This window comes from Citrus sinensis, chromosome 3 (genome assembly GCF_022201045.2).
Source record: "Citrus sinensis cultivar Valencia sweet orange chromosome 3, DVS_A1.0, whole genome shotgun sequence".
NCBI lineage: Eukaryota > Viridiplantae > Streptophyta > Magnoliopsida > Sapindales > Rutaceae > Citrus > Citrus sinensis.
The window spans coordinates 50,057,164-50,074,258 of NC_068558.1; the positions used below are offsets into that span (position 1 = coordinate 50,057,164).

General features: G+C 36.9%; 2 protein-coding genes across 6 annotated transcripts; one reads left to right on the forward strand and one right to left on the reverse strand.

Moving 5' to 3' along the window:
• The first annotated feature begins 521 nt into the window (after positions 1-521).
• On the forward strand, positions 522-4,994 carry LOC127901077 (ferric reduction oxidase 2-like). The gene is made up of 8 exons (XM_052437088.1): positions 522-856; positions 932-1,037; positions 1,155-1,349; positions 1,429-1,663; positions 3,072-3,399; positions 3,511-3,754; positions 3,859-4,565; positions 4,697-4,994. Exons 1-8 carry the CDS (start codon positions 655-657, stop codon positions 4,834-4,836), a joined length of 2,157 nt encoding a protein of 718 aa, XP_052293048.1. The 5' UTR covers positions 522-654; the 3' UTR covers positions 4,837-4,994.
• A 1,045-nt stretch (positions 4,995-6,039) lies between these two features.
• LOC127898615 (uncharacterized) lies at positions 6,040-16,256 on the reverse strand. Of its 5 annotated transcripts, XM_052437084.1 has the most exons (24): positions 15,912-16,251; positions 15,700-15,807; positions 15,215-15,363; positions 14,540-14,621; positions 13,972-14,387; positions 13,400-13,832; positions 13,091-13,314; positions 12,589-12,784; positions 12,274-12,419; positions 12,025-12,199; positions 11,852-11,905; positions 11,201-11,380; positions 10,401-10,513; positions 9,910-10,092; positions 9,289-9,346; positions 8,678-8,737; positions 8,542-8,583; positions 8,288-8,415; positions 8,057-8,192; positions 7,898-7,975; positions 7,380-7,496; positions 6,693-6,755; positions 6,463-6,596; positions 6,040-6,378 (listed from the first exon to the last, which is right to left on the reverse strand). In XM_052437084.1, exons 1-23 carry the CDS (start codon positions 16,056-16,058, stop codon positions 6,510-6,512), a joined length of 3,375 nt encoding a protein of 1,124 aa, XP_052293044.1. In that variant the 5' UTR covers positions 16,059-16,251; the 3' UTR covers positions 6,040-6,378; positions 6,463-6,509. The 5 variants fall into 5 exon arrangements, 4 of the variants coding, with proteins under 4 accessions (XP_052293044.1, XP_052293043.1, XP_052293045.1 ...); XM_052437083.1 differs by having other exon boundaries at positions 6,040-6,596; XM_052437085.1 differs by lacking the exons at positions 14,540-14,621; positions 15,700-15,807; positions 15,912-16,251 and having other exon boundaries at positions 6,040-6,596; positions 15,215-15,362.
• Between the last annotated feature and the right edge of the window lie 839 nt (positions 16,257-17,095).

Consider the following 17,095-nt stretch of genomic DNA (forward strand, 5'->3'; position numbering starts at 1 on the left):
ATTATTATTCGCAGTTTCGTATGTATATTATTATAATAAGATGAAGTATATATACATAATAAAAGGTGAGCTAGAAAGAAATAATATTTCAATCACGATTTTATATACATATTATTATAATTAATCGAAGGATACACAAGCACAAAAACAAAAAAAGATAAAACTTCAAAAGTACCCTCACTTTTCCTCAAACGACAAGTTTGCAAGAAGTTGCACTAATAGATTGGCTTTTCGGCCGTGGCTGTAGAGCAATATATTGCCTTTTTTATTTTAATATATTAAATTTGTTTTTTCGGCCCTTTTATTATCTAAGGGTTAAAATCGTCATTTTATAGAGTTTAGTATTTTTTAACGGTCAACGGATCTAGGACCCAAGTGTCAAATAAATTGAACACGGAGGACTTAGACATAAAATTTGGGAAAGCCGAGATTTTATATTTTTTGCAGTGGCCATGATTCATGCTTCCTTTTTTGCATTATACATTTATACACAATACAAAGTCTACTTTTTCACATTGATTAAAATATTATTTGCAAATTCTTTCCTATAAATATGGTAATTCTACTTACATTCTCCACAGAGATTCTCTCCCACAACTAACGAATTGACTCTCTCTTTTTTGGTGTTGAGATTGAGACAGTGAGGAGAGAGATATGGATTCGAAAGTCGTGAACAAATCAACTTCGTCTCATGAAAACATTGGTGCAGTTCGCGCAATCATAAAGCTGCTGCTAATGGCAGTGTATTTGGGCACTCTTATGCTTTGGGTCCTGATGCCCACCAACACATACAGGCAAAACTGGTTGCCTCATCTGAGAGCCAAATTCGGTTTTACTACATATTTTGGAGCACAAGGTTGGTAAATTAAATTATTAACTACAAATTTAAAGAATTTACAGTATGTTACATGTCCATAAGTTACTTCTGCAGGAACAACGCTTTTGATTTACACGTTTCCTATTCTCTTCATTGCCGTAACGGGCTGCCTGTACCTTCATCTTGGGAACAAATTGAACGATAATAATGTTCTGGAAAGGTATATTTATAAAATAAACCCATTTGCTAGTGGTTGCTGTAATCTTGTGGCGTACGTGCGTACTTGTCGATTGTTATTTATTTATTTATTTTTTTGAAATGAACTTGGAACCAACAGAAATGGCAAGAAGCATCGCCTGGGCATATGGAAAAAGCCGATGCTGGTGAAAGGCCCACTAGGGATTGTTTCTGGCATTGAGCTAGCCTTCTTCATGATGTTGATTGCACTGCTAATCTGGAGTCTCTCCAATTACCTCCATAACAGCTTTGCTGATATCACCCCACAATCAGCAGCAGAGGAAGGAGTGAAAGTGTAAGACCTTAACATTTTCGGCAGCAAGTTTATTTGGAAATTGAGATTGAAATAATATTTTGGTTTTGGGTTCTGTCAGATGGCAAGGTAAGCTGGAGAGTACGGCGCTGAGGTTCGGCCTTGTTGGAAACATATGTCTTACACTTCTCTTCTTTCCGGTAGCTCGGGGCTCATCGGTGCTTCCACTTTTTGGCCTAACATCTGAGGCCAGCATCAAGTATCATATCTGGCTGGGCCACATGGTCATGACCCTCTTCACTGCCCACGGCGTTTGTTACATCATCTTTTGGGCAGTTACAAACAACATCTCGGAGGTAATAATTTTGGATACCTTTTTCTTTTTCTTTTCTCTTCTCTTTTGCTTGTTAATCTTGAATATTAATTTTTGTAGATATTGTTTTCCATTTCTGGTTGGTGTTTCTCCTTTACAAGGAACTGGCACTAGCTACGTACTCTTTTCGTTTTTGCTAAAAAGAGTAAAAAAAAACAACCAAATAAAAGATGAAGCTACTGAATTTGAAACGAGTCTATTCTCATAGATGCATCAGCATCACCCGATATTAGAACTTAAATTAGGAGATAAATAACCCTAATATTAATTTCCCAAAAAAAAAAACTGGTATTTGTTAATCTTATGATGATGATGATGATGTAGGATTGTTTAGATGGTCAACCTGATGTGAATGATCTCGAAGAGCGTGTCCAGAATGAACGGTTGGATTCGTTCGATTATGGACAACCTTCCCATATATGTCATTAAAGGGACCCACGAGTGGACTTAGATAGCTCTCTCGCCGTCTTTTTCTTTTCGTAATCGTAGCAGTATAGTTTCGCTTGTTTGGGAAACGTCAAATTTGCTTACGTCATTGCAGTTGTGTCATTTTCTCTCTTAAAAATGTTATTTGCCCTCAACAGTTACGAATAAAATTATGGATGACAAGTAGAATAAGAATATTTATGTATAAAAAATAAAATCAATAAAATAAACAAATGAAATATTTATTATCTTTAGTTACCATGTACAGTTTTATGCATACAGCCATATGCAAGTAGTATCACTCTTTCTCTCTTCTTTTAACGCTTGTATTCCATGCACATAATAATAAATAAGTGCGCTGCGGAGCTGATCACGAACGGTCAGGAGCATTATTTGGGTACTTTGATTTGTAATTTTATTTTGTAGCAGAAAAGTATTGACTGCTTCTTTTCCGTTTACGCTCCGGTCGGGTTAGGAATCTTAGTTTGTGGGTCCCACGAAAAAGTTAATCTGATACGTGTGGGTTGGGCGGACCCTCCGTTTGGAAAGTGAATTTGGGCCAAATATTCCACACGATTCTGTTGTCCAGGGCCCGTACGTTAGTCACATCCTTCCTTAGTGCTGGTGATACCAACTCCAACTGGCCCACCTATCGAGAAACAAATATCATTCATATTGGCCCAAAAGTCTAAAACGCAAGTGATACTGATGATATGATGCCACGCCACCAAAAGCGATTCGTGAAAAAAGCTGAAAGCACTGTTAACGAAGGGTCGGAAGTAGGCACTGCAAAGTCCAAACCCCCCCAGTCCCCAGTCCCCAGATAGATATATGCAAATGGAAATTAACAAGTTGCGGGACCCATTTTTGACTTTTGTGAATTTTTTTTGTTACCAACATTGATCCTGTAAAGACGAAAGTAGTAGAATCCTCGTGCTTTATCGTTGATCGTTGACTTATTGCAGATGTTGCAATGGGCAAAAATCGGAATATCAAACGTGGCCGGAGAGCTGGCATTGCTATCTGGTCTTGCCATGTGGGCAACAACTTTCCCTCCAATACGCCGCAAGTTTTTTGAGCTCTTCTTTTACACACATTACCTTTACATATTGTTTGTGGTCTTCTTCGTGTTCCATGTTGGCATCTCTTACTCGTTGATTATGCTTCCTAGTTTCTATCTCTTCGTGGTCGATCGTTACCTAAGATTCTTACAATCACGACGAGCAGTTCGTTTAGTTTCTGCTCGTATGTTACCTGGCGAAACTGTTGAACTCAACTTCTCCAAAGCTCCAGGTATATTAACTACATATGTAATAGTTCTATATATATCTTCCTGTTACTTCACTTGATGATTCTTTGGGTTCTTTTTTTTTTTTTTTAATTTTTTAATAATTATTTTACTAGGTTTGAGTTACAATCCGACAAGCATTATGTTCATTAATGTGCCGAGCATTTCCAAGCTGCAATGGCATCCTTTTACTGTTACTTCTAGTAGTAATTTGGAACCAGAGAAGTTGAGTGTCGTGATTAAAGGTGAAGGAAGTTGGTCCAAGAAGCTTTATCAGGTGCTTTCATCACCTTCTTCAATTGATCGTCTTGACGTCTCTGTCGAGGGACCTTATGGGCCTGTTTCAACTCATTTTCTCAGGTTTGCATTGTACCTTTTTAGCACTGTTATGTTGGTGTTTTAGAAGTAGTCTAATTTGATGTTATTAATAATATTGGTACTGAGAGCAATGGTGATTTTTGAAGGCATGATACTCTTGTGATGGTGAGCGGAGGCAGTGGCATTACTCCTTTTATCTCTGTAATTCGAGAGCTTATGTATGCAAGCACAGTAACAAAATGTAAGACTCCACAAGTAATCCTGATTTGCTCATTCAAAAACTCTTCGGACCTCACCATGTTAGACCTTTTGCTTCCGATTTCTGGCACCCCTACGGAGCTTCCCAACTTGAAGCTACAAATTGAGGCTTATGTAACAAGAGAGAAACAACCAACAACAGACAACTCGAAACTCATTCGAGCCTTATGGTTCAAGCCCCTCGCAACTGATGCACCCATATCATCCGTCTTGGGACCAAACCGCTGGCTATGGCTTGGTGCAATAATCTCATCATCATTCATCATTTTCCTCATATTAATTGGGATTGTTGGCAGCTACTACATCTATCCTATTGATCACAATTCCAATCAAATTTTCTCGTTCACTTTAAGAGCATTCTTGAATATGTTAGTTCTATGTGTGTCGATAGCTGCAACGGCCAGTGCAGCTGTGCTTTGGAACAAGAAACAGAATGCCAAGGAAGCAACGCAGATACAACACATGGAAGGTTCAACGCCAGCTGGATCACCAAACTCTTGGTTTTATAATGCTGATAGAGAATTGGAAAGTCTTCCACGTCAGTCTCTAATTCAAGCTACCATTGTGCACTATGGAAAAAGACCTGAGCTAAAGAGTAAGTTTCCTTGTCGCCATGTGTTTTACCTCGATCGGCTTTAAAATTGTTTTAGCCCTTGACTTCTGCTCTGCTTGCTTAACTCGATAGGTCATTTTATATTTTCTCGCTTGTATATATGGTGGGTGCAGGGATGCTATTTGAGTGTAAAGAATCAAGCGTTGGAGTTCTCGTTTCCGGTCCGAAGAGGATGAGACATGAAGTTGCAACAATCTGTTCATCTGGTCTGGCAGCTAATCTGCACTTCGAATCTATCAGCTTTAGCTGGTGATTACGTACATCTTATAGTTCAAAGGGCACTTGGAATATGCAGCATTTATATCAGCAAGATACACAGTTTCTTTTTCCCCCAGCATGTTGTTGGCACATAAAAGTCGTTGGCTTACGGAGAATAAAATCGTCGTGTTCGTTGTAATAGTTTAAATCAATTCTCTCACTGTTCTGAGTCGGTGTACTCTACGACTTCGTGCGCATGAACGAGCTTTTGAAATTAAATTCAAGTGAAGGAAAAAGACGAAAATCCTTATAATATGTAAATTACAAAGCACCTCACAAGCTTGCATCCACTTTGCCGCAGACTTCCACCTCTGTGGAGCGAACTAACCCCAACTCGTTTGTTTGTCGTAGTCATTAGCGACAACTCACCCTATTTACTCTATAAGAGAATGTAGTAGCTTTGTTAGCTTCAGCCTTCAGCGCTAATCTTCACTTATTTCCGAAAAAGGCCAAATCATTCTAGTTATTTCTAATCAAATTTGGATTTGACAACGGGCACACAATTTGAATTTGAACTTCAGCCTGAAAAGGTTGTTCGGTTTCGGAACAAACATAATAAGGCAGCTGTTATGTTGGAGCAGTTCCAACGTAGAGCAACCTCCGAAGTTATTGTATATCTGTAGTTGGATTTGAAATAATTGTAATAATATTCATTTATCCAAAGTTATTGTATATTTATAGTTAAATTTAAAACAATTGTAACAATATCCATCTAACGATTTTGAAAGTTGCTCTACCTTAAAACTAACTGGTGCAAGGTAGCTGAACCCACATACTAAACATTATCAGAGCACTCGTCCGCTAAGGCACAAAACCCAAAATTATCACAAAATTGACTTGCACTATCTGCTCGAAACCAACGATTATCATCATTTATAATGGGCATGGAGCATGACCCACTACCGGGAGCTCACTACAGTCATTAACAACCAAAAATGTCATGTTCAGCTTTACTCGAGCCCGTGATTTGAATCAGGTGATTTTATTTGGGAATAATTGCTTTCATTTCCATTTATACGCGTTGTCAATATTTTCTACCCCAATTTCACTTTTATTATATCATAATGCATTACTTACAAAAGACTTAGATTATTAATTTCTATACGTTTAAATGTTTAGAATGTTTTGCATGCAAATGGACGGTGGGAACTTCACTATAAATGAGGCCACCAACAATTGTAATTTAGATACAATCGAATGAAGCACAACGAAGACTTACTGCTTTAGCTTAATTTCCTCTACCTTTTCACTTGAATTCTTTGAACTGAATCTTTAAAGTTCTTATTTACAATTACTCCATAAACTTAGGACAATTCCATAATAAATCCATAACAATACAGACAATATCAACATTTTCCAGACTTGTCAAAAAAATTGGGGAAAAAAAAAAAGAACTCTCGAGACAGTTTACTATGCATAGACCTCCTTTATCTACATGAATTAACTGAGTGTCTGATGGATTGATGGGGACAATAACAAAAGGGAGGTCCCAGTCATTCCCATGACTTGCTGTCCATGTCGTTGTCTTCACTTAGAACTGATAGGCAGATGTTCATTCATCACTTAGGACTCTGAACAGAATCATTCGCCAGAGAATTGCACATGCCATTTAGAAAATTACCTTAATTAGTCCCAATCTGTTGCCAAACAACATCAGAAAAACTACCCTCATCTCTTTGCAGAATCCACAACAGATGAAAGCTTTTCGTCCAAGGCTTCAAGCAGATCATGGTATTCAGCAAATGCAGGGTAAGACTGAATAAGCAAAACAAGAGCATGGTAAATTTTGCACAATATAATAGCCAATTTGAATGTCATCTTGAGCACTGATCTAAAAGATTAAAAGAATACCTGTAAGGTGATGGCATATGCTTCCCATAATCGCATATCATGCCGGAAAAGATCAAAGAGTACCTGCGTAGAGCCACAAGGAAAATCTTAATTTGCAAGTATACTTATTCTGATGCACACTGACAAAATAAATCAGGTAACAGCTTCAGGGGAATTGAAGTGATTACGCTAGTGCCGACCTATCATGATGCATCTATATAAGATAATAGTTATTTATACTGGCTCAAAATTAACTATTTGTAATGCAATCATCTTTGGATGCCTGAAGAATGATCGTACACTAATTAAGTTTTAGTACTTTTTGAGTTTCCAAGCTTTATCGCCATAATCTCATTTAAAATAAACAACCAGCAAAAGATGCTAGCAAATTCAATGAGTTATAGTTATCACTACTGAGATGATATAAAGAAAAAAAGCAGCTTGAAATGAGATGGCCAAGCAAAACTCGTCAGAAAAATCTCAGTGAAATTTTCTCTTAAAAGCATCTCGTTACGCTTACATTTTATAATTTTCCTTTCCACAGTGAACTAAGTTCCACCTGAAGCATCAGATGCAATGATAATACATATATTTTTACAGGAGTTCAGATCCTCAATTGTGACTCAATAATTTTGAGATTCTCATAAGTTCCAAACTACTGCAAGGTAAAACGAATAAAGCAAAAGCAATAACAGGGTGGCATTATACCTCAGATCGTCTCAAAAGAGTTGCCAGAACCACTATCCACTCTTTGAATTTTACAGAGCACATATGAGCCAGAAGGAATTCTGCATCCAACCGGCTCTGCAGTGTGCCCATTTGAAGCTAGAATATTATAAAAGATGATTCAGTCAATAAAGAAATGCCAAGATAAATATAATTCAACAATTCCTCATGGCATATAATAGTAATGAAATTACAGAGAGCTGAACAATTCAAAAGTGAGATATCTCATCAGTGTCTAGTTGATCACTTTTGAAAGAAAAATTAATGTTAATGCTATAACTCCATAGAAATCCAGTTAAGAGTAAAAAGGAAGTTATAAAATATCTAACCATCTTGACTCAATTACATTTTAAAATCTTTTGCAAACAAAATATTTACAGCATCAGCTTTGAAAGGAAAAAATAGAAAAACAATCCAAGAGGAAAACGTCACATTTTGACATATATATGCTACAGGGAGACTGATAAGGTGAGCTGTGAAAAATTGACAGATATTGATACCTTTTGCCCAATTAGTTCAAGTCCTGAAGCAAAATTCTCCAAGCGAGCACAAACACGTCCTTCACGTTGAAGATATTCCTGTAGTAAATGTTAGCAAACTAATAAGATCACTTTAAAATATCACATAACCGAAACAAAGGCTCTAAAAACTTTTCTCACCACTAAATCAAACTGAGTGCCTTTTACAAATGCAACAAGCTTGGAAAGTTCTTTTCCTGACATCAAATAGCTAGCATGACTTTCTAAGATGTTCTTAACAGAAGCAACATTTGGACTCTGCTCCTTGAACGAGGTGCTGCCCAAAGAAGAAAAGCCTAGTAAATATGATTAGTAATGTCAAGATGGTCGGTTCAGATACATGCAAAACTGCTCATAGGAATGCACATCAACCTTTTATCCAAAGATGGCCTCCTATAACTAGAAGGAAAAAGAAAATAGCCCAAAAATCTGGGAGATAGTTTGTCAGAATCAGTAGATGCTTGTTCATATTCCCTTCCAGATCTTAGTAAGAATCTCACCTAAGGGGAGAGAGAGGGGAGAGAGAGAGAGAGAGAGGGAAAAAAAAAAAAAAAGGTCATTCCTGTGCAACATTTAGGTATCATTTTTCCAATTAAGAGAGTCTATGATCATGTTAAAACTGATACCAGCTCCCCAGCGAGTTCATATAAACATTCGTCAAGAGTTGCCTGCATATGGTTGACAATCATTGTTAAGGATAACCACAAAGAAAATGAAAAACAAAGAGAAAATAAAGTTTGAAATGCAGAAGACCACGCCTACCTGTAATAAACGTAAGGCACTATATTGACTGACAGCAGGACCTTCAAGTTTAGCGATCACCTGTGACATTGATACAAGCAATGAAAACCTAACTACCTATTGGCCCGGCTAATCAGCTAGTTTAAAACTTATTTCATCATTGCCAATCCTTGATACAAAACGGGGATGTAATTCCTATTTCCTACTTGGTCATAAGTCTCCTCATGACCTTTAACCCATCATGAAAATGGTGTAAAGGTTTTAACCAGAATATGCAATCATTCGGTTTTGTATCAGATGCCAAATTAAGGTGTGCCCATATGTTATACAAACTGAACAATTTACAAACTGGACATGCAATCATTCACTGTTGTATCAGATCCCAAATTTAAAGTGTGCCCATGTGATGTGGACATAAGATTGATTGCCGGACAAAAGGAAACATAATCACACTGAAGAACAGTATTCAATGGTCCATTTTGGAAAATTGAGATTAAATAAAGCTTATTATAGGAGAAAAATTGTACAGGACCAAGAAGGCAAGAAATTCCTATAGTTAGGGAGGCCTAACATAATTGAACAAGCAGGCTGTAATTCTTCCTTGGCAAAGAGAGAGAGACTGTAGATCTTACAAGAATATAGCAAGCGGCAGTGCGGTACCATCTTCTCTGGAAGCATTCCTCAAACAACCTATTAAAAATACACAATATGCAGTCATTTTAGTAATTTTTTTCCATTAAGCAGTACGGTAGCAGATTCAGCATTACAAGAAAATTACAATCAATCTTTCATCAAAAACACATCTGCCAATGTTCACAAAGACCTCGGACAACCAAATTGGAAGAGAACAAGGAAAAAGGCCACCCAAATTCTCTAAGAAAGCCAACACCAATATAAGTTTCAGCAATATCCACAAAGTCTCAATCCAGCACTATGGTAGAGAACAGAAAGAAAGGAACACTAAAAAATTGTCCAAAAAACCAAAACTCCAATAAGAAAAAACTCCATATTCACAGGTCATCAAGATGAGCATAGAAGAATAGGGAAGAGATCAACAGCCTTTTGCAAGAAGGAATCTTTTTCAGAAGACTTGTCTCCCTCGTTTCTTTAATATTCAGTTACATAATTACCTCCATGTCTGATCAAGAATTATGCAAATATCATACAAATGTAAAATAAAATAGAACACTTTTTTATCCACCCTTCAAAAATGAGGAAGAAAATAAATAAGTAAATGTAAGTAAAAGGTATACTCTGTTGATCTTCCAGCAGCAGAGAACAAGTCTGCCCAATGTCGACCATCAGTTTTTCTTGCAACACTCACCACCACATTAAGATACTCAGGAAAATTTCTGATGAAATTACAAGTCTTCTCCAAAAGAGAGAAGCTGGCAGCACGTTTAGGTATTGAGATCTGGTTCTTGTTTATATTTTGCCTGCAACAAAGTTTGCATCTTAAAAATAAACTTTTAACACAAAAAACACATGAATTTAAGATCTGATTCTAGCTTTGGGAACACAAATAGATGCCAGAACAGTGTAACCAAAAAATCCCCCCCCAAGAAAATACATACAACCACAACAAATAACTAAAATAAACTATATTTCACAAGTTCAGCAATTGCTTAAGAGTGCATTCCTTGAAGTACGGTGGGGTTTGTGCAAAGTTAAATAACTGAGAATCAGAAAAACCATGTCAATATCGATCAATGATTACATTTGGGGTTTCTCATCATACACATACCGTGAAATTTCAGCATCAAATACAGTAAAAAGAAGCCACTCAAGACAATGTGAAAAGTGAGGCTTTTCTGCAGACAATTGAGCCAACCGCAATGCCTCCTCAATTTTGTCCCTCTGACAGGCAAAAATAGAAATAGATCCAGAATGAATATCGTGAATCTAATACAGAACATCATACATAGGCAATCAACTAGTAAACTGAATTGAATTTTGTAATCAGCAGGGCCAGCATTTCGACAGGAGCCATTAGGCAAACTAATAAATAAGAACCAAAGAAAGTACATACATGCTCAGAAGGACCTAGCAGTCCGCTCAAAACTAATTCTCCAGTTTTCTAATACATAACAGAAAGCAATTTGGCTTAAGTGCTCTATTTGTATAAGTTAATCAAAGAACTATCCATTCCCATATAACACCAGCCAGTACAATATCATTGTTCCATGAGCAGGACATGAGCATGATTTTATTCTTATTTTGGATTCATAATTATACAGCCTCAATGGTTGACGGCAATTGATGACAAATAAGTTAAATTCCCAACAGGTACAAGCAGTGGATATTTCTCCTGACAATATAAAACCAACTGCCATGATAAGTTCAACAGGTCAAAAATGCTGGCCCTGCTGATTAACTACCTAGTAACCGATTGCGTAGTCAATCAATTTTTACCATTATTGGTAATTTGGGCTGTAGCTTTCCATTCAAGCATACAAGGTCGATGTGAATAAGACTTCAATTCCGTCCAACAAGGTCATTAACTTTCCTATACTAGATTTAAAAAATAAAAATTCATACTGATACCTGAAGGAGATGCCGAAGAAGGCAATGCAATATAGTTTGAGCTTGTGGAGTTGGTTCAAAACATGGAAACTCTGTGCATGCAGAAAATGACATTCTTTGAGAAACACCGACAACAACACCTGCATTTGGAAGAAGCCCCAGAGGGTACACTTCACGGTCGAATTCCAACTCCGGGTCCAACTAGAAGATAAACATTCAGTGAGTTAACCAATTGGGTATATGGACTATATGGATTGCCAACCAGATCAGAATATCTCAAGTTTAACATAATTACTTTTCATAGATTCACTTCCAAAATCTTCTGAAATTTCAATAGCTAAAGCAAATACATATAATATTTAACTGATAATAAAAAAGATTCAACCAGGAAAGGAAATAATGTCTTCATTAACAGAGAAGATGGAAAATCATTCTAGTTATATTAAAGAAAAACCAGAACGTTAAAAAGAGAAGAATAATGGAAAATAAACCCTAGTAACAACTCTTAATGTTAAACTATATATAGCAAGGACCATTTCCTTCTTTTATTTCAACTGACAGAATCTTGAATGAAAAATGCACAACTACACAAATGAAAAGTCATCATATGCTATGATGAAAAGAATCATTTGGCTGGAGGATAAAAAAAAAACAGATGTAAATGGTGCATACCTGCAAGAAATCCTCTTGCTTATAAGGGTCAACACCAGGAGATGGATACCAAACCTGTAAACATAAGCTTCCAGCAAGATTCTATATCAGACGGATAAACATGACGGAAAACAGAGTTGAATTTTTATAAACCCTAGACATGAGGAAATTGATAGAACTTAGTAGTTGGTTACCTGCATTCCTCGGTATCCGTAATCCAACCATGAAACTTCTTCAATTAGACTCGTTTTCTCCTCTAATTGACCACAAGTAACCCAAAATAATTCAACAGAATCGGTAAGCTCTCTTTCTCGTCCATCATCCAAATCCAAAAGTGAAAGCTCCCCATTTGCTCTCAATATCAAACATCTAGCAAATAGACGTATCGATTCAGAGGCATATAGAGCACAAAAACTTCTAATCATCATTTCATAGATCCATACCTCGCAGGCTCCCTTGCTAACATGTCAGAAGAAGTTGAAACATGATTGTTTAAAGAACATTCTCTTGGAACCTGATCGGGGATAAAACGCATAGCAGCGGGATGGCTCTTTGCAGTCATGATTGAAAGTTCTCGTACTGTAGAAAGCTGTTTGTCATGTTATCACTTAAAAATGAATGAAGAATAAAGTTCCATTAAAGCAGTCTCATCCAGAGTACAATTTTTAACTTTACAAACACAAATCTACCAGGAAAATAGTATCATTCGACAATTCTAACCAAATTTTCATCAAAGCACATCTGAAACATTCCTTTACCTGAAGGTCTGGAGTGGTAGAAGGTGTCAATTCACCAAATAATTTCACATGGAATATGTGGACATCAAATGGGCGATAGGTCACAAGAATATAATCTTCATAGACATCCATCACTATTGGTTTAGCAAGCAATGATTTCCGACATAGCAACGAGCTCTGATCAAGGTGATATCTTGGGTAAAAGAGCAGTTCATACCTGCAATGAGTCAATACTTCAGCAAAATTTCCATCCTTTCCAACCAAATAATAAGAATAATGAAAAAAGATTGCTCCACTCAAACAGAATAGAATCCACACTGTTAACACCTGTGGACAACCAAGGCCTAGATCCTGATTGATGTGTAAAGGGAAAATGCCTTGGCAGCTAGCAAGGTCGGCAGCAAGGCTCAACCAAACATTTTGACTATTATGCAAAGTCTAAAAGAATACTTCAAATAGCTGAAGGATGAAAAGACAACTTCAAAGAATCCACAATAGAATACATTAAAAAAAAAAATCTCACGTGTTAGAAGAATCGATATAGTTGCAGACAACAATGATCTTCCCCAGCCACAACAAACCTTTACTCTGAATCTTCTGTTCCTGAGTAATATCTCCAAATACTCGCCATTTTTTTTGCCGTATATCATATAAGATTAACCCATGAAGACCAGCAACTGCCAAGAACATTCCGTCCTTGCTTGCAGCCACATGCTGGACAGGCCAATTTTGGGAGATATAAGAAACCTGGGCAAAAAACAAGATTGTATCAGGGATACAAATATTATATCAAGTGAAAACCAATTGTAGAGATTGAAGTTTCGTGAATAACTGGAAGGTTTAGGTGTAGAATTTTGAGTTCGTCAGTATCTTCCGATTGCACAACTAGTAACCTATCTTCACCATAAATTACTTGACGAGCATATGTCATGCCAGAAACCCCTCTGTTAAGACAACATTTGCCAAAGGAAAATATAAGAACTCGTTCTGAAGATCCTTCCTCAATTGCATATAGCCTATATCCATATTCATCCCATTGCATCATTGAGGTGCCACTCATCAATGGCTCATATTTACAGTCTTGGTTTGGCTTAACAATGGGAGAGGATATAGAACTTAAACTGATTTGACGGATCGTTGACATCAGACGACATCCGGACACGGACCAAACTGTAAGTCCTCTTGACTTCCAACCAACAGCAAAAGCAGAATTATCAGGTGTCCAAGCAATACAACTAACAGGACCAGTGTCATCCATGGAGTATCTGCAAAATGTATAATAAACTTCTCTCATTCTTCATGAGATAAAGCCTGATGTAATGTCAAGCAGAGGACATTTGAACAGCAGGATAATGAACCAAATGACAAACAAAAGTACATTCACATAGACATTTACGGGCTTACCCCCAGTCATATAAAGACACAGTACGAATAAGTGATGCTGATTCTGCCAAGTCATAGAGCTCAACAACCCCTCTCCTTGTACCTACAGCAAGGATTTGTTGCTCTGGAGCTATTGAAGCACACACAGCATCACCAGAACCCAACTCTTTATCAATTTTAATGAATTCAGCTAGCTTTAAGCCTTTCTTGCTCACAGAGCATGACATTAGTTGTCCATTAGAATACAAAACAAATAGCAACCTCATAGGTAGGCAAAGCTCCAGCCAAATGATAGCAGAGCTTATGGGAAATTTATGATCAGACACAAAAGCTCCCGAAGTGTCGACAGAAGCAAGACCGTTGCTCGGAAAATGGTGGGACAAAGCAGCCACACTGCTATCATTAGAAGAGTGGACAAGTTCAAAAGCTCCATAAAACTGTAGGAAAAAAAAAACAGTATAAAGTTAAATTGGAAAATAATTTTACCACGTAGTATGATCCCAAAGGAGTAATGACCCAACACCCTAAAGCAGAAAGATTAATGACACCGTAACTTCTGAACAGCTAACGCCAATCATATTCAGATTACCTCCCCCTTCCATGAGATACTATATAAAGATCCATCTGAAAGCCCAAGTAGCATGTGTTTGTTATCACTGACAATATTGCTCCTGACGAAGTCACGCAACAGGACTAGCAAGATCAGATTTGAGAACAAATACGTACAATTATCATACTAGTGCCATAAAGGGTAAACATACATCAGCTCAATCAACCTAAACCAACAAAAGAAGCATAAAGTAAACTAAACCAGATTTTATATATGCAATTGTCGACATTTCTCAACAATATAGATGCAGAATAAATTTCAAGTAGCATCTTGTGTCCTAAATGTAACAATTATGAGCCCTTGACATGATTATATTCATACAGGTATTCATGCTGTGACTTCCCAATACGTACAAATAATGAACACCAGAAACAACGCCCATCCACATAAATGTATACCCATTAAATTAAATGGACATTTTTTTTCCAATGGACATACCTAACATAGATTATATAATGAGTGGTTCCTCAAAACCAATAGAATCTGAATATTTATACATTTGAATCAACTCCTGTTAACGTCCAAATACAGAATTCAAACTCCCATTAAAGTCTAGATTCTTGAAACTCAAGACAACAGAGAATACGAACTAATCACAAATAGAGCAAGAAGGAGAACAGAAAGATAAAGAAAGAGGTTAGCTCAAGAACTTACACTGACAAACCCTTTTCCGCAAAAGGCAACTGCTCATTCAGAACAAGAGAGATCTTAATGAAAAACAAACCAGAAGGCTGCTTTCCTCCGATTTGTATACTTTTTTCTGTAATCTGGACCTTGAAAATATGAAGATATAAAGACGATGTCTGCCAACAAAAAAGAAACACAGTTAATCACTAAAGTGGCACATGTATACATCATTGCCTTGTATCTATACATAAAAGAAACAAAATCAAGATGACAATTAGGTTGCCAAGATATGGTACATCATCAAAGTCACAAATCATCACATACAAGTAAAAAAGAATAATAATTATATCCTAAAAGCTATGACCACAAGGATAATAACATCACATAAAGCATTGATTAAAACATACATGTACAGCTGTATAGCAGTTGTAAGAGTAACAGTGAATAGCTAATCAGTTGAACTGAACTATATATATGACTAAAATTAGTGATGGATTCAAATGAAAACTTACAACAACAGCAATCAATTTGGTGTCGGGGCTCCACACCGCCTGCAAATTCTCGCCCTCTCTTTGCACTGACTCCGAATCCCTCTTGTATTTCCCTAATCTCACTTTATGCTGTAAATAATCCACAATTCCCAATTCAGAAAAAAAAAAACACTGCACAGAACCAAAACCCTAAAATTGTTAAAAATTTGTAAACATAAATGCTAAAGAAATACCTGAGAAGAGCTCCAGAGCTCGATGTGACAAGGAGACGCAATAAGTAACAATCCATTGTTAACTTTGAAGTATATGATCTGCTGAGACGATGGACAGAGTCCTTGCTCCAGTGGAATCACCTGCGGCCATCCGTATGCCATATACATTTTGATCTAATTTATTTACTTTGTTTTCTTGTTACAGAGACCTTACAGAATCAAGAGATCTGAAACATTTTAGTTGGAATGAATGAGCATTTCAGTAGATCTCATTTGGCAAGATCCACGGAAGATTTTTATTTTTCATTATTTTATTTTATTATTATTTTTTTTAACATGTGAAGCTTTTGTAATTTTTCGTTCATGGAAAAATTGACGTTGTAACATAAATCGGTGAAATGGACGCTAAGCCCGTGGGTCCAAATTTATGTTGGAGTAAATCCTTCACCATTGGGTTGTGGCAATTATACTGATCTGTGTTGAAGGACTTCTGACTTACATTGGGTGCCAAAAAGATCTGTGTGGGCCTTCATGGTTGTTGGGCCTATACTTGGAAATGGACAACACGAGACCAATTTGGGCTACACGTCCACCATTAGAGGGGCCACTGCCAGTGGCGCTATTAAACCCTATATTTCATCTCATTATGTAACATTTAAATTGAATTAAAAATTTTATCTCCAAGAAAGTTACTAGAAAGTACGTCTTCCAAAACATTCCTCCGGTAATTTTCAAGGACGTAACTGTAAGTTTGGAGATACAAATTCCTAGCTTTCTTTTTCAGACTGTAGCACTGGCGACTCTATTCTCCTTCAAAACTGTGACAGGGGTGTCTTGGGGTCAATAAACCAGCAACTAGTCCTATATCTAGTTGATGGGCGATCCTAACACATCGTGTATTTATATTCATTCTCGTGTGAGTCTGGGGTAAAGATGAGAGGCAAGCCCCTTGATGTAGAGAGTCCTTGTGGGCAATTGCTCTCCTTTTGCACGTAGCCTTCAAAATGTTTTCAGATAAAAAAAATAGGGGATTGCCCGAGAACAAAGCCCATTTTAACCCAATAAGTTGGCCAATCCAGTAACAATCAACACTGTTTGAATTCAATACGGTGCGTGCACATTCAAGGGGAGACTGCTTATTTCTTCCTAATGAAATTTATATATATGGTTCCTGACAACAAAATTTTATATTATTACTCTTGTTA

Bases quoted from the DNA above. Each gene is read 5' to 3' on its own strand.
- LOC127901077 (XM_052437088.1), top strand. From the start codon at position 655: ATGGATTCGAAAGTCGTGAACAAATCAACTTCGTCTCATGAAAACATT. The intron at 857-931 runs GTTGGTAAATTA...TTACTTCTGCAG, and splicing joins TACATATTTTGGAGCACAAG to GAACAACGCTTTTGATTTAC. The intron at 1,038-1,154 runs GTATATTTATAA...TGGAACCAACAG, and splicing joins GATAATAATGTTCTGGAAAG to AAATGGCAAGAAGCATCGCC.
- LOC127898615 (XM_052437084.1), bottom strand. From the start codon at position 16,058: ATGTATATGGCATACGGATGGCCGCAGGTGATTCCACTGGAGCAAGGA. The intron at 14,622-15,214 runs GTAAGTTCTTGA...TGACTTCGTCAG, and splicing joins GCGGAAAAGGGTTTGTCAGT to GAGCAATATTGTCAGTGATA. The intron at 14,388-14,539 runs GTAATCTGAATA...TTTTTCCTACAG, and splicing joins GTATCTCATGGAAGGGGGAG to TTTTATGGAGCTTTTGAACT.